Source organism: Brassica napus, chromosome C2, assembly GCF_020379485.1.
Source record: "Brassica napus cultivar Da-Ae chromosome C2, Da-Ae, whole genome shotgun sequence".
Lineage (NCBI taxonomy): Eukaryota > Viridiplantae > Streptophyta > Magnoliopsida > Brassicales > Brassicaceae > Brassica > Brassica napus.
In genome coordinates, this window is record NC_063445.1 from 14,747,573 (window position 1) to 14,759,227 (window position 11,655).

Sequence of the window (11,655 nt, forward strand, 5' to 3'; positions counted from 1 at the left end):
GAAGGGACGTTTGGTCGGTTTGGGTCGTCGCACCCGGTCGGTTCCTCCTTCTTCTGCACCACCGCCCTTTGTTGATCCAGAAGTACTTACGGCTCAGTTGAAGGACAAAGATGATCGTATATCTTTGTTGGAGACCCAGATGGCGGCTCAACAGGCGGGCTATGAGGCACAGAGGAGGCTGAACCAGCAAATGATGGAGATGATGCAGAGGATGTACCCGAACGAGGTGTTCCCGGACGTGCCAGACCCGTAGTTTTTTTTCCCCCAATCTCGGAATGTTTTATTTTTATTTGTGAAACTTTGAATATTAATTAATATGATTTCAATTTTACTTTTAATTTCATATTTTTGAATTTAAATTTCAGAAATTTTATTTTTTCAAAAAAATTAATATTTTTTACATTCCGAGGAAATTAATTATATTTTTCACTAGATCGATCGATGCGTTTTTGAACAAAAACGCATCGATCGATCCGTTTTTTTTAAAAAATATAGCGAGGGACATTTCCCTCGGAATTTTCCGAGGGACAGCTCCTTCGGAAAATTCCGAGGAACGGATCCCTCGGAATATACCGAGGGAACAGTTCCTCGGAATAAACCGAGGAAAAAGTCCGTCGGTATACTCCTATCGATCGATGTATATATGTCCAAACACGCATCGATCGATGAACTTCCGAGGAATTATCCCGACGAAGTTCTCCCTCGGTATATTCCGAGGACTTTTCCGACAAACAAGGGATCCTCGGAATTTCCTCGGAAATTTATTTCCTCGGAATTCCGTCGGAAAATTCCGAGGGATTTCCGAGGAAAAAAGATATTCCGAGGAATTATTTCCGACGACGTGTTTCGTCGGAATTTCGTCGGAATAACGATATTCCGATGAAATTCCGACGATTTTTTCCATCAGAATCCTTGATGTTTTCTTGTAGTGAATGAATCTAGACAAACTTTTTGATATAAAAATACAAAACTAAAAAATATGAGAACCGAATCTTTGATATTAGAACAGCTCTATCAGTGAGTTCTAAGATGGGTTCTTACAATTAAAAGAAAATGAAAAATACTATAAACATGAAAGAAGGGAAAAAAATAAGTTCTCTAACTAGATCTCTTAATAACCTATTAAGAACCCCAAATAACAGATATCATTTAACTACTTTTCAACTGATTTAAAAGAAAAATTTAGTCATTTAATTATAATATTAACATTATTCTTTTTAGAACCCAAGAGGGTTCTTACATGGTAATATTGCTCTTATGTTATGGGTGCACAAAGGGGCCTTTACCATCTTAACCAACAATGATTTAACTATTTCATTCACAAAATTGCTAAATATTAGTAATATTATGGGTGTGCACGTGACCCCATAATGTGTAACCTGGCTACGCCCTGGCTGTAACCGATTTCCTCCTTCGACATCTTGTGATCGCATCATGTTCCTTGGTTCTGGTGTCGTCCCTCAACCACGTAAACCGCCCACAACCAAGGTTCTACACGCTCGTCCACTAATTGATCACATACCAAGGCTTCCACTCTTTCGAACCATAATTTTCCTTCTGAATTAACAGTTTAAGTCAACAATTGATTACTCATACATAATGCATGTGTTAACCTTTTAGTTTTCTTTAGTAACCCGAAGAATTTATCGTTTTTTAGTAGCGTTCGATGATATATGGGTAATTCACATTTTAGTTGAAACTCTATTTACTTTATTTAACTGTATATTTGCTTAAAAGCTTCGTTCATCAAACAAACTAACTCGTCACCATGAATACTCTGAAAGGGGATGTTAATTCGTAAGACTAGTCAAAAAGTAGATCCATTAACTGTTCCTTTCCAGTGTAACTATTCTTAGAAGTATTCGATTTTACTATTTTAGTCTTACATACTGATACTTGAATGTTCAGGCAACGTTTTCAAAATTGGAGATGGTTAAACTTTGTTATCACTAAACTTATAATATACAGCTAAAGCCTTGCAAAGAATGTAGGTCCCAAAATGTGGAGAAAATTTTAAAATAAATCCAAGCTAGTTTTATAAGGATACGCAATGTATATACAATATAATATAAAGCAAATATGAAAATGATAGAAGCCAAACATACTTATTATAAATATCAAATTGGAGATGAGGCTTGTTACCATCCATATGGTGTGAATTCTATGATTTTTGGACCCATTAATTTTAAACGAGGGAAGAAGACAAAAAACATGAAGACATGAAACTGTTCCCTTTAAAAATTAATAAATAAAAATTCAATAAAAAGGAATGGTTGTCGTTCGAAAATGGGTACGAGTAAATAGTGTTGCAGAACTCTGCACCAACAGTAATTACAACAATGCAATATACAACCACGACCCACTTGCTTCTATTCATTTCCATTCATGTTCTCTCTCTGAATTGACCACGGTAAAATGTTATAAGATGATAAAACCATTTCTTCTCTCTTTGCACGTTTATTAGTTAGGTTAGGTCGTACGTAAAAGTCATGACCTATTTTGGTGTAATCGCAGAGACCAACTAAATTTCAGTTAAGATTAGTTTTAAGCGACCACCTAAACCGTTTTGCTAGGGATGGGTAATCGATTGTATAAGTTTTCCATAGCTTAACTTTGAACCAAGATTTTCAAGAGAAGTTGTGTTAAAAGAAAGTTTGAAATCTTGACACTTTCTTAGACAAAATTTTAGTACATAAGGTACAAGTACAAATTTAATGAAAGTGGTTGTAGAGTGTGTATAAGTTAGTTACATTGGTTGAGGATTCAGATAACCAAAGGTTATTACGAACACAGACACCACTAAAGTTACTATGGAATATGTTAAATGAGTTTAAATAATACTAGGAATTAGAAATGTTGTTTTTTTTTTTTGACATCATTAGAAATGTTGTTATAAGAAAGCACACATGTATGAGTTTTCTTATAACTAAAGATGATCAATTTTTAAATATGCAACAATCCGTAAATCAATATTCACTCTTTAATTAACAGGAAGAACAAGTAAAAGAGGACCTCCTAGACTATACGATAACTTAATTGAGTAAATTGGTTCGTGTGTCTTGAGATGTTCTTGAATGTGTCCTCAGTTATTAACATCGAAATGACTAAAAGCTAACGCATCTAAAAAACGGTGCCGCTGTCCCCAACCCGAACATCATATTGATTCATCTTTTTCTTATATAAGAAACCTTTCTTATAAGAAAAAAAACCCTAACTAATTTTTAATTAATGTAGAGGTTGATTACCCTACTCAGAAATTTCTTAATTGATTAAGAGAATTATTAATAAGTATTGAAGAATTTGATATCGTTGGGTTATATATTTTAAACTCCGCAATAAAGAAAGTGTTTGAATCAAAATCGATATAATTACCATAATATATATAAACACAATGGTCTTGGCCTGAGCCTAATTTCTTGTAGACGAAAATTTATATATATAGAGAGAAAGTATATAGATATAGATATAGATATAGATATAGATATATATTAGATATAGAAGAAAGAAAGAGTCCGGGATTACTTAGTCTGTCTCTCTCTCTTTCTATATATCGACACACCATAAAAGTTGTTCTTTCTCTCCGTTTCCTTAGCCTCTGCATCTGGGCGATTTTCTCTCTCTATCTCCCTACACCTTTGGGAGAGTAGTACTGATCCTAACCCCCCCCCCCCCCCCCCCCCCCCCCCATCATCTTTCTATGCGTTCCTCTTTTCTTTCACTTATTTTCTTTTCTTATTTTTCTTTTAAGTTTGCGCAAAACTAGCGAGTCCAAATAATAAAACACTTGCATGAGCCTAATTTAATATTAAAAATTAGATAGAGAGAAAGAGAGAGAATATATGAAAGAAGATGACAGTAGATTCCTACTGATTTTTATGTTAACAAACATAGAAAAATGGGTTTGACCGAAGAAACTTAAGGGTGGTAAATTTTAGTACCAACTTCTCTACGCTATCATTCATTTACTCTTTTCTGTATATGTGATTTTTGTCAACCGTATCATATAATATAATCGTATTATAGTTTTAGAGTATAATAATAGTAATAACAAAATGCTTCGCTACTGTATGTAAATCCCTAGACAAAAAGAATAAGAATAAAAAGAGCAAAGTTCTTCATCCCAAGATCAATCAGGAGAGTCAGACTCAGACCCCATCTCATTTCCCATCTCTCCTTTTCACATTTATTTCCTTATTTTCTTTTTACTTCAATTTTAATATGTGTGAAATTGAAAGTTAATACTATTTGTATAATGGGTCCACGGGTTCATCCAAGATCCCCTCTTCCTCTTTTTTTTTTGTAACTGCTCTTCCTCTTTTCTTTTGAACACCAAATCCCCTCTTCCTCTCTTCTCTTTTTTCTTTTAGAAACTCTCAACTTCTTCACATGGAAATCAATTCCCTCTAGTACTACCAAATCCTATTACTATTAAGGTATGTTTATAGTTATTTATTATTACTAGTATATAAATGTTTTTAAAATAAACATCATTAATTAGTAATAGTAGTAATGATTTATGAGCGTATTTTTATTACAGAATAATATTATATTTAATTGAGTAAAAATATAGTAAAATTTAAGCACAAGATGAGCTTTGCCCATCGAGAGCCTCAAAACCCAAAAGTCTCTTCTAGCTTCACGAGATCCAATCTCTTGCTTTTTAGTTATTAATTACATCTTCTTCCTTCTCTTCTCTCTTCCCCTTTCTCTCACACCTACCTATCTAAGCAACACAAAGAACACCATTGATCTCATCTATTTTATTCCTTATATTTCCTCCGTTCATCCTTAAGCATTTCATCTATAAGGTACATAATTAAAATTTCTTTCTCTCTTTGGTTGTTCATTTATAGACATCATAACTTTCTCAGGTTATCTCTAGACTTGAAACTTTTAGAGGTCTAGTTTCCAAAATTTGACTAGCAATCATATAGCTATAAGTCACTCTATATATACGCATAGCTTAGGTCTTTAGGACATGATTTTTTATTTCTTCCAAGTATGTAGTATATTTGATGCAAACCTTTTTCTTTGACTTTATAAAGCACCTTAATGTTTCTCATCTGTTCCCCTATTTGTTTTAAACAGTTTGACAAGAAGGTTCAAGTGCATATAAAATATATATATACATATATGTGTATTTGTACATAAAAAATTGCTATTAATATCTTTAATGCTATTAATTACAAAGTTTCCACTCATTTTACAGTTTTTTCCAAATAGCAGCTAAGCGAAAGCAGAGAAGATCTCCATTTACTTTCCCTCCAGAGAAACAAAATCCTTATTAAAAGAGGAGTTCAATTTATTCGCAGGTAAGCTTTCTTATTCTAGAGATTTCAACATCTCCAAATATATTTCTCTGTCACATATTTCATATTAGTTTCATTACAAAAACAAAAAAAAAATTCATAAATCTTCAAATCTTATCTTTTCACAACTGATACATAAGTTCTTCCTCCAATAAGAAAAAAAAAAAATCAGAAACCCTAGCTAGCTTTTTCAATTTTAATGGCGGCTTTGTGTAGGAAGAAAAATGGCATCTTCATCAACAAACTCACCATGCGCAGCCTGCAAATTCCTCCGTCGAAAATGCCAACCGGAGTGTGTATTCGCTCCATATTTCCCACCTGACCAACCACAAAAATTCGCAAACGTTCACAAAGTCTTTGGAGCAAGCAACGTCACGAAGCTCCTCAACGAGCTTCACCCTTCGCAACGTGAAGACGCAGTGAACTCTTTAGCTTATGAAGCCGACATGCGTCTCCGTGATCCAGTCTACGGCTGCGTCGGAGTCATCTCTCTGCTCCAACATCAGCTTCGCCAGCTTCAGATCGATCTCAGCTGCGCCAAATCTGAGCTTTCCAAGTACCAAAGCCTCGGTATACTCGCCGCCACGCATCAGAGCCTTGGAATCAACTTACTCGCAGGCGCCAACGCAGATGGATCGACGACGGCCACAGTGAGAGACCATCATTATCATCACCACCAGTTTTTCCCTAGAGAACAGATGTTTGGTGGGTTAGATGTTCCTACCGGTAACAACTACGACGGAGGGATTCTTGCGATTGGACAGATCAGTCAGTTTCAGCAGCCGAGAGCAGCCGCTGGAGATGATGGCCGCCGTACTGTTGATCCGTCTTGAGATTTTAGGGTTTTGGGCGGTTCATCGTCGTTGATCCTGGCTTGATCATTACTGATGAATTATGGTTTCAGATAATATATTAATGTGGAAGGAAAACAAAATTAATATTTTTAATCGAACGGTCCAGTCCGTCTCTCTTGATGACATTTGTTTCAGTTATTATTATTATTATTACTTTCACTAAGATATATGATGATAGTGTCACGTTTGTATTTCTTTTAATTATATGGCAACGGTTTTCGTTTTTGTTTTTCGCGTTTTTTTTTGTCAACTTCAACTTATCATTTATCAACAAGGTAGTACATGATTTATAATCAACAAGGTAGATCCGGACCGGAGAAGGACCCTCACTAAGCCATGCGCCGTCGCCGTTAAGAGATCACCGGAGATCAACAAAACGAGAAAATTAGATCTGGCGTTGTACTTCAACCCTAAAAGCCGACCTCTTCCGCATCCACCGCAACCTAGACTCACGGCTCCGCCAAACTGTCGGTAAACGTCTCTTCTGGCTTTGAAAGTTTCTGGTGAAGCACCAAATGATTCAGAAACAACTTGCATATCAAATAGGGTAAAAAAGATGAGGATAAAGGCAAAGAAAAAAATATGAAGGTTGTAGAGAAGGTGACTCCGGCACCGGCAAAAGCCGGCCCGGAGGAAGGGACGCAATTCCAGGATGCGATTTTCTTGTGGAGAAGATTTTTAAAGAGAAGGAATTAGAGAGCAAAGTAAGGCAGCAACGATTTTTGTTTGTTCTTTTAGTTTATCTTATATAGTATAGTACTTCCAAATATATTGATTCTAATAGGATCCTACGTATCTTCTGCTGGATCTATATTATTAAAAGGATTTTTAACGTTAAAACCCCTCAACTAAGTTTATTTTGGGTAAAAACCCACATCTTGAGGATCCACCAGAGTCCATATGACCTATAAATTCGAGGTCTTCGATGTTATATTGATGAGAGAATCCACTGTAAGGTCCGGGTAAAGATTGTGCTGGTTTTTTTTTGCTGGTCTTGGGCGAGTGGATGAGAGCCAGGGATCATTCCATACGGAGATAGAAGATTCTGATCACACCCTTTTGATTAGTCCTTTGTTCACCAGAGATCTAGCAGAGACAATACTGCACCAACCTTAGGATGATGAGTACGATCGAATTGGTTCCAGGGGTGATGCATTCCTGAAATACCGTCCTTTAAACACACGAGAGAAAAGTGTGTTCGGTTTGTCTATCAATCTCCAAAATTGCTTTCCAAGCATGGCTGTATTAAAATCTGTGAGGACGTTAAAACCCAAGCCTCCTTTATCCTTGGGGCTACATAGTTTATCGCATGATTTTCAGTTCATACCTCTATTATTGTCCTCTCGACTCCGCCAAAATTGTGCAGCTGCACTTGTTAGGTCATCTCCAACCTAACTCTAAAACACTATTTTAGTGAGATTTTGACACTAAAACCTTCTCTAGCCCAACACTAAAAATCACACTATTTTAGTGCAACACTATAATTTCAGACCAAATTTGGTGTGATACTATTCACCACACTAAAACACTATATACCCCACTAAAATTCTATTCACTTAATTTATTAATAAAATAGAAAATAAAATAAATGAAAAATAAAACTGTAAATACATATAATATTATAAAATATCTTTTAGTGTGAAGTTTGGTGTTATGATTGGAGAATAATTTTTTTTAGTGCTGAAATTACACTAAAATAATATGGTTTTGACGCTATAATAGTGTTATAGGTTGGAGATGCTCTTAGCTTCTTCGTTACTGTTTTTGGTATGCGAAAACATGACATTACTGGGAAAACCGTTATCACGTATTGTCTAAACATGATAAAGCCAAACAATCTGATTTTTTTATATAGACCATATATGATTTATATAATATTCAAACAAGAAATTTGACATGATTGCACAAAAAAAAAATTGACATGAAATTTTGCATATAAAATAATATTTGCAAGAAAAAAAATTTGATGTGGGATGTTAGCGATGAGAGATAAGGATTTGACGTATGTAGGAAAGGGCTTAACCGAATTCACGAACAGTGATGAAACATCTTATCTCCGGGAGAATTATACAGAGTACCTTTTTATAGGCTGCATCCAAGCCTTCATTCATATATTCATGATCGTGCCTCGGTATATTTTCGATTTCCAGCTATTAACTACTAATTGTAACATTAACTCGTTGACCAAAAAAAACATTAACTAACTAGTGCGGCCGAGACTGAGCATCTAAACTGTCACTGACTTAGTCTTTTTAGTTATTTATTTGACTATTTGGTTAGTATTTGGAAGTGGTAGATTATAATTTGCACAAATATTAATAAAAAATAAATAACTATTTTATCAATTATTTTTATTTTGTTTTAGTTTTATTGCTTCCCAATAAAATTGTATCATTTATATTTTTAGATTTGTAGCAAAAAGACTGCCATTTGTTAAAACATTTCAAAAGTCCTTCAGACATCTATTTGTTGAGAAAGACCAAACAACAGTATGATTTTTTGATAAAATAAATATCATAATTAGATCTTCCCTCTATTAATAAAATAAAATTTACTAAAATTCTTACATATTTTAAAGAAAAAATCATGTTCAAAAATATATTCATAAGTATTTTTCAAAAAACAATTTCCTATGACCTTAAACTAAAATAACTTAAGACTATTAATTGTTTCCAGTAAACATTTTTTGAAATCTACAATTTTTACCAATAGGTAGTAAAATTTGCATATACAATTTAAAATATCTGTTACAAAATATAAAATTTAAAAACATTTCATGAATAAAAGAAAGTGCCAAAGAGTACAATATATCCACTGACAAATACTTCTTATGTATCATAATATATAATTTTAATAATATGTAAAAAATAAAATTTTGCAAGATACAAAGGAAATATGTTATTTTATCCCATATTTTAACATAATTTGCAAGACATAGGTTTCGTAATTAAGGAATTTTATTAAGGAAGGAGATAAATTTACTTCAGAAAATTTTCAAAAATGCTTATTTTCTAAATTTATTTTGACCCTCCACAATTTGTTATTAAAAAAATATAGCTGACAGGATTTAATATTAAATTTAGAAAATCAAAATTAGATATATTTTCTTCTATTTGGCTAAATTTTAATTTCCGTATTTTCATCTATTAAAGTGGTATTTTTATAACCATCGATTTTTTGGGAAATTTGTTTTTTAGGCCAAAAATGATAACTATGTCCCATTAGACTAATTTCTATTTTGTACTACTTTTGCCTCTAATGCCTTTTAGTATTTTTGAAAATAAATTAAATAAATAGTTTTACAAACAAAAAAATGAAAAATAGTAACTACTGATGAAATACATATATGAACTTAGTGGTATTTTTTCAGTTCTAAAAATGTTTAAATCATAATTTCAGATTATGTTCTATATAAAGTAGAATTGGCATTCTACGAATTAGAAAATGAAATCCTTTTTTTCATTGAATCTACTAAGTTTAGAATACTGGATTTACGTAAATAATAGTACTCTAAAAATATTTAGAATACATATTCTGCTTAACCTATCGCTCTAAACCCTGTAGAAATCAGAATCTACAGATTACTATAAATCTAAAACCTGCAGAAATTGAAATCTACACACTACTATAAATCTATAAACCTGTAGAAACCGAGTTCTACATATTTACTGTAAATCTAAAACATGTGGAAATCGGAATCTACACATTACTATAAGTCTAAAAACCTATAGAAACCGAGTTCTACAGATTTACTGTATTCTACGGATAAGAATAATCAGTTCCGAAAAATATGAGAAGAAAATATTTTGAAATATTCATTTTTCATATATGAAAAATCGATTTTTCAGAAAATAAAATAAAAAAAACCGTGGTAAGCTTTCTTTTCATGGCATCGTCTATATTCCATTGATTGTTCACAAAATTTCACATTGTTTCTACCATGATTCATAGCTATGCTTCATGTGGTGTTTACTAATTGGTTGAAGTTTCAGGTTGGAGTTTTAATGTTGATGAAAAGAAAGGAGAAAAGTTACTTGCTTTGGAAATGAAGTCCTCTCTCGAAAAGTTACATAAAATCATTATAGAGGATTTTGGGACTTTGAGTGACAGAAATTGAGTGAGTTAGGGTTTATGAACTTCGGACTTTGATTTTCTCCCCTTTGTAAGTGAAGGAGAAGAGAAATGATGGGTTTGATCTCAGATAAATCGAGTTTAAAGAGTTGAAATTGTGTTTGGTCGGTTCAAATCAAATGGGAATCAAAATCGGATATAACAGAAGAAAACTAGGAAATCGCTTTGGGAGACTTACATGGGCACATGATTGATCGATCTAGAATTACATATCGATCGATCGGAATGAGATTGAGCTTTGTCAATCGAGGGAACTGGACCAGATCGATCAGTATATGCTCCACATTTTTTGTGTGTTCTACATATTGATCAGGATCGACCAGGCAGATCGACCTGGTGATAACGGATCAATCGGTCCCACTGGATCGAGCACCTTCAACATTTTTTTTTATTTGAGGATTTTTAATGTTTTCTTTTATTTTAATTACTTTAATGATTTATTATATTTTAATATTAACAATTGTTTTGTTAATTGTAATTTCGAATTTATAATTGAAATTAAGGGCAGTATTGCAATTTTGAAAATAATTAGCTTAATGGAACATAAAGTATATAAGATTAGTCTAATAGGACATAATTACCATTTTTTGGCCTAAAAACAATTTTTTTCCATTTTTTCTTATTTTTAGATTTCCCATTTGCAGCTAAGAATCAAAGAAAAGTTTATCATCTGGTTTTGCATCGGAGCTAACAACATCAGTATCAACACAGTCTCATACTACTATTCAACCAATAATAATACTAGTCTAATTTACAATTTTAATTAAAATATAAATATATATAAGAAAACTAATCACATAGAAACGAGTAGAGGAAAATCTTACAACTTGGTTTAAGAGTTTCTAAAAAAAACCAAAAAAAATTTGTTTATCTTTCACTCATTTTTTTATTTTATTCTCTTTGAAAATTTACTGATAAAAATGCTCTAAAGCACTAAAATTTTTAAATTTGGGGTTTTCAACATAAATATAAATAACCATAGTACAAATATTTAATTATGGATATATTAAAATAATGAAAATTTCACAGAAAATATGAAATTTAATTATATTTTGAATAAATATCCTAAATAAGGATGCTCTAACAACTTATTTTTGCTGTACTAAATTAAATCAATATTAATTTTGAAAAATAAGTTATAGTTGGCTATGTGTTTCCGATTTATCTGTGCACTATTTTTTTGGGTAAGATGTTAGTTGGCATTAAGTACTATTTTTTTTAATTTTAGTCTACATATTTATGTTAAAAATAGATATTAAGTGTTTTCATACCCGACCAGGATCCGCGGTTGAACTGGTAGATCCAATTATCCATACAAAATTTGGTTTGAATTTAATGAAAAATTCGTTAGTTAAAAATCT

The 11,655-nt window shown here is 32.6% G+C and overlaps 1 protein-coding gene across 6 annotated transcripts; it reads left to right on the top strand.

Annotated features, from left to right (window-relative positions):
* Positions 1–3,830: 3,830 nt before the first annotated feature.
* Positions 3,831–6,386, top strand: LOC106444805 (protein ASYMMETRIC LEAVES 2). 6 transcript variants are annotated; one of them, XM_022710754.2, is made up of 3 exons: positions 3,831–3,924; positions 5,210–5,312; positions 5,526–6,386. In XM_022710754.2, the coding sequence occupies exon 3, from the start codon at positions 5,534–5,536 to the stop codon at positions 6,140–6,142; it is 609 nt and encodes a 202-aa protein (XP_022566475.1). In that variant the 5' UTR covers positions 3,831–3,924; positions 5,210–5,312; positions 5,526–5,533; the 3' UTR covers positions 6,143–6,386. The 6 variants fall into 6 exon arrangements, with proteins under 6 accessions (XP_022566475.1, XP_013741688.1, XP_013741690.1 ...); XM_013886234.3 differs by lacking the exon at positions 3,831–3,924 and adding an exon at positions 4,016–4,433 and having other exon boundaries at positions 5,227–5,312; XM_013886236.3 differs by lacking the exon at positions 3,831–3,924 and adding an exon at positions 4,017–4,433.
* The last annotated feature ends 5,269 nt before the right edge of the window (positions 6,387–11,655 follow it).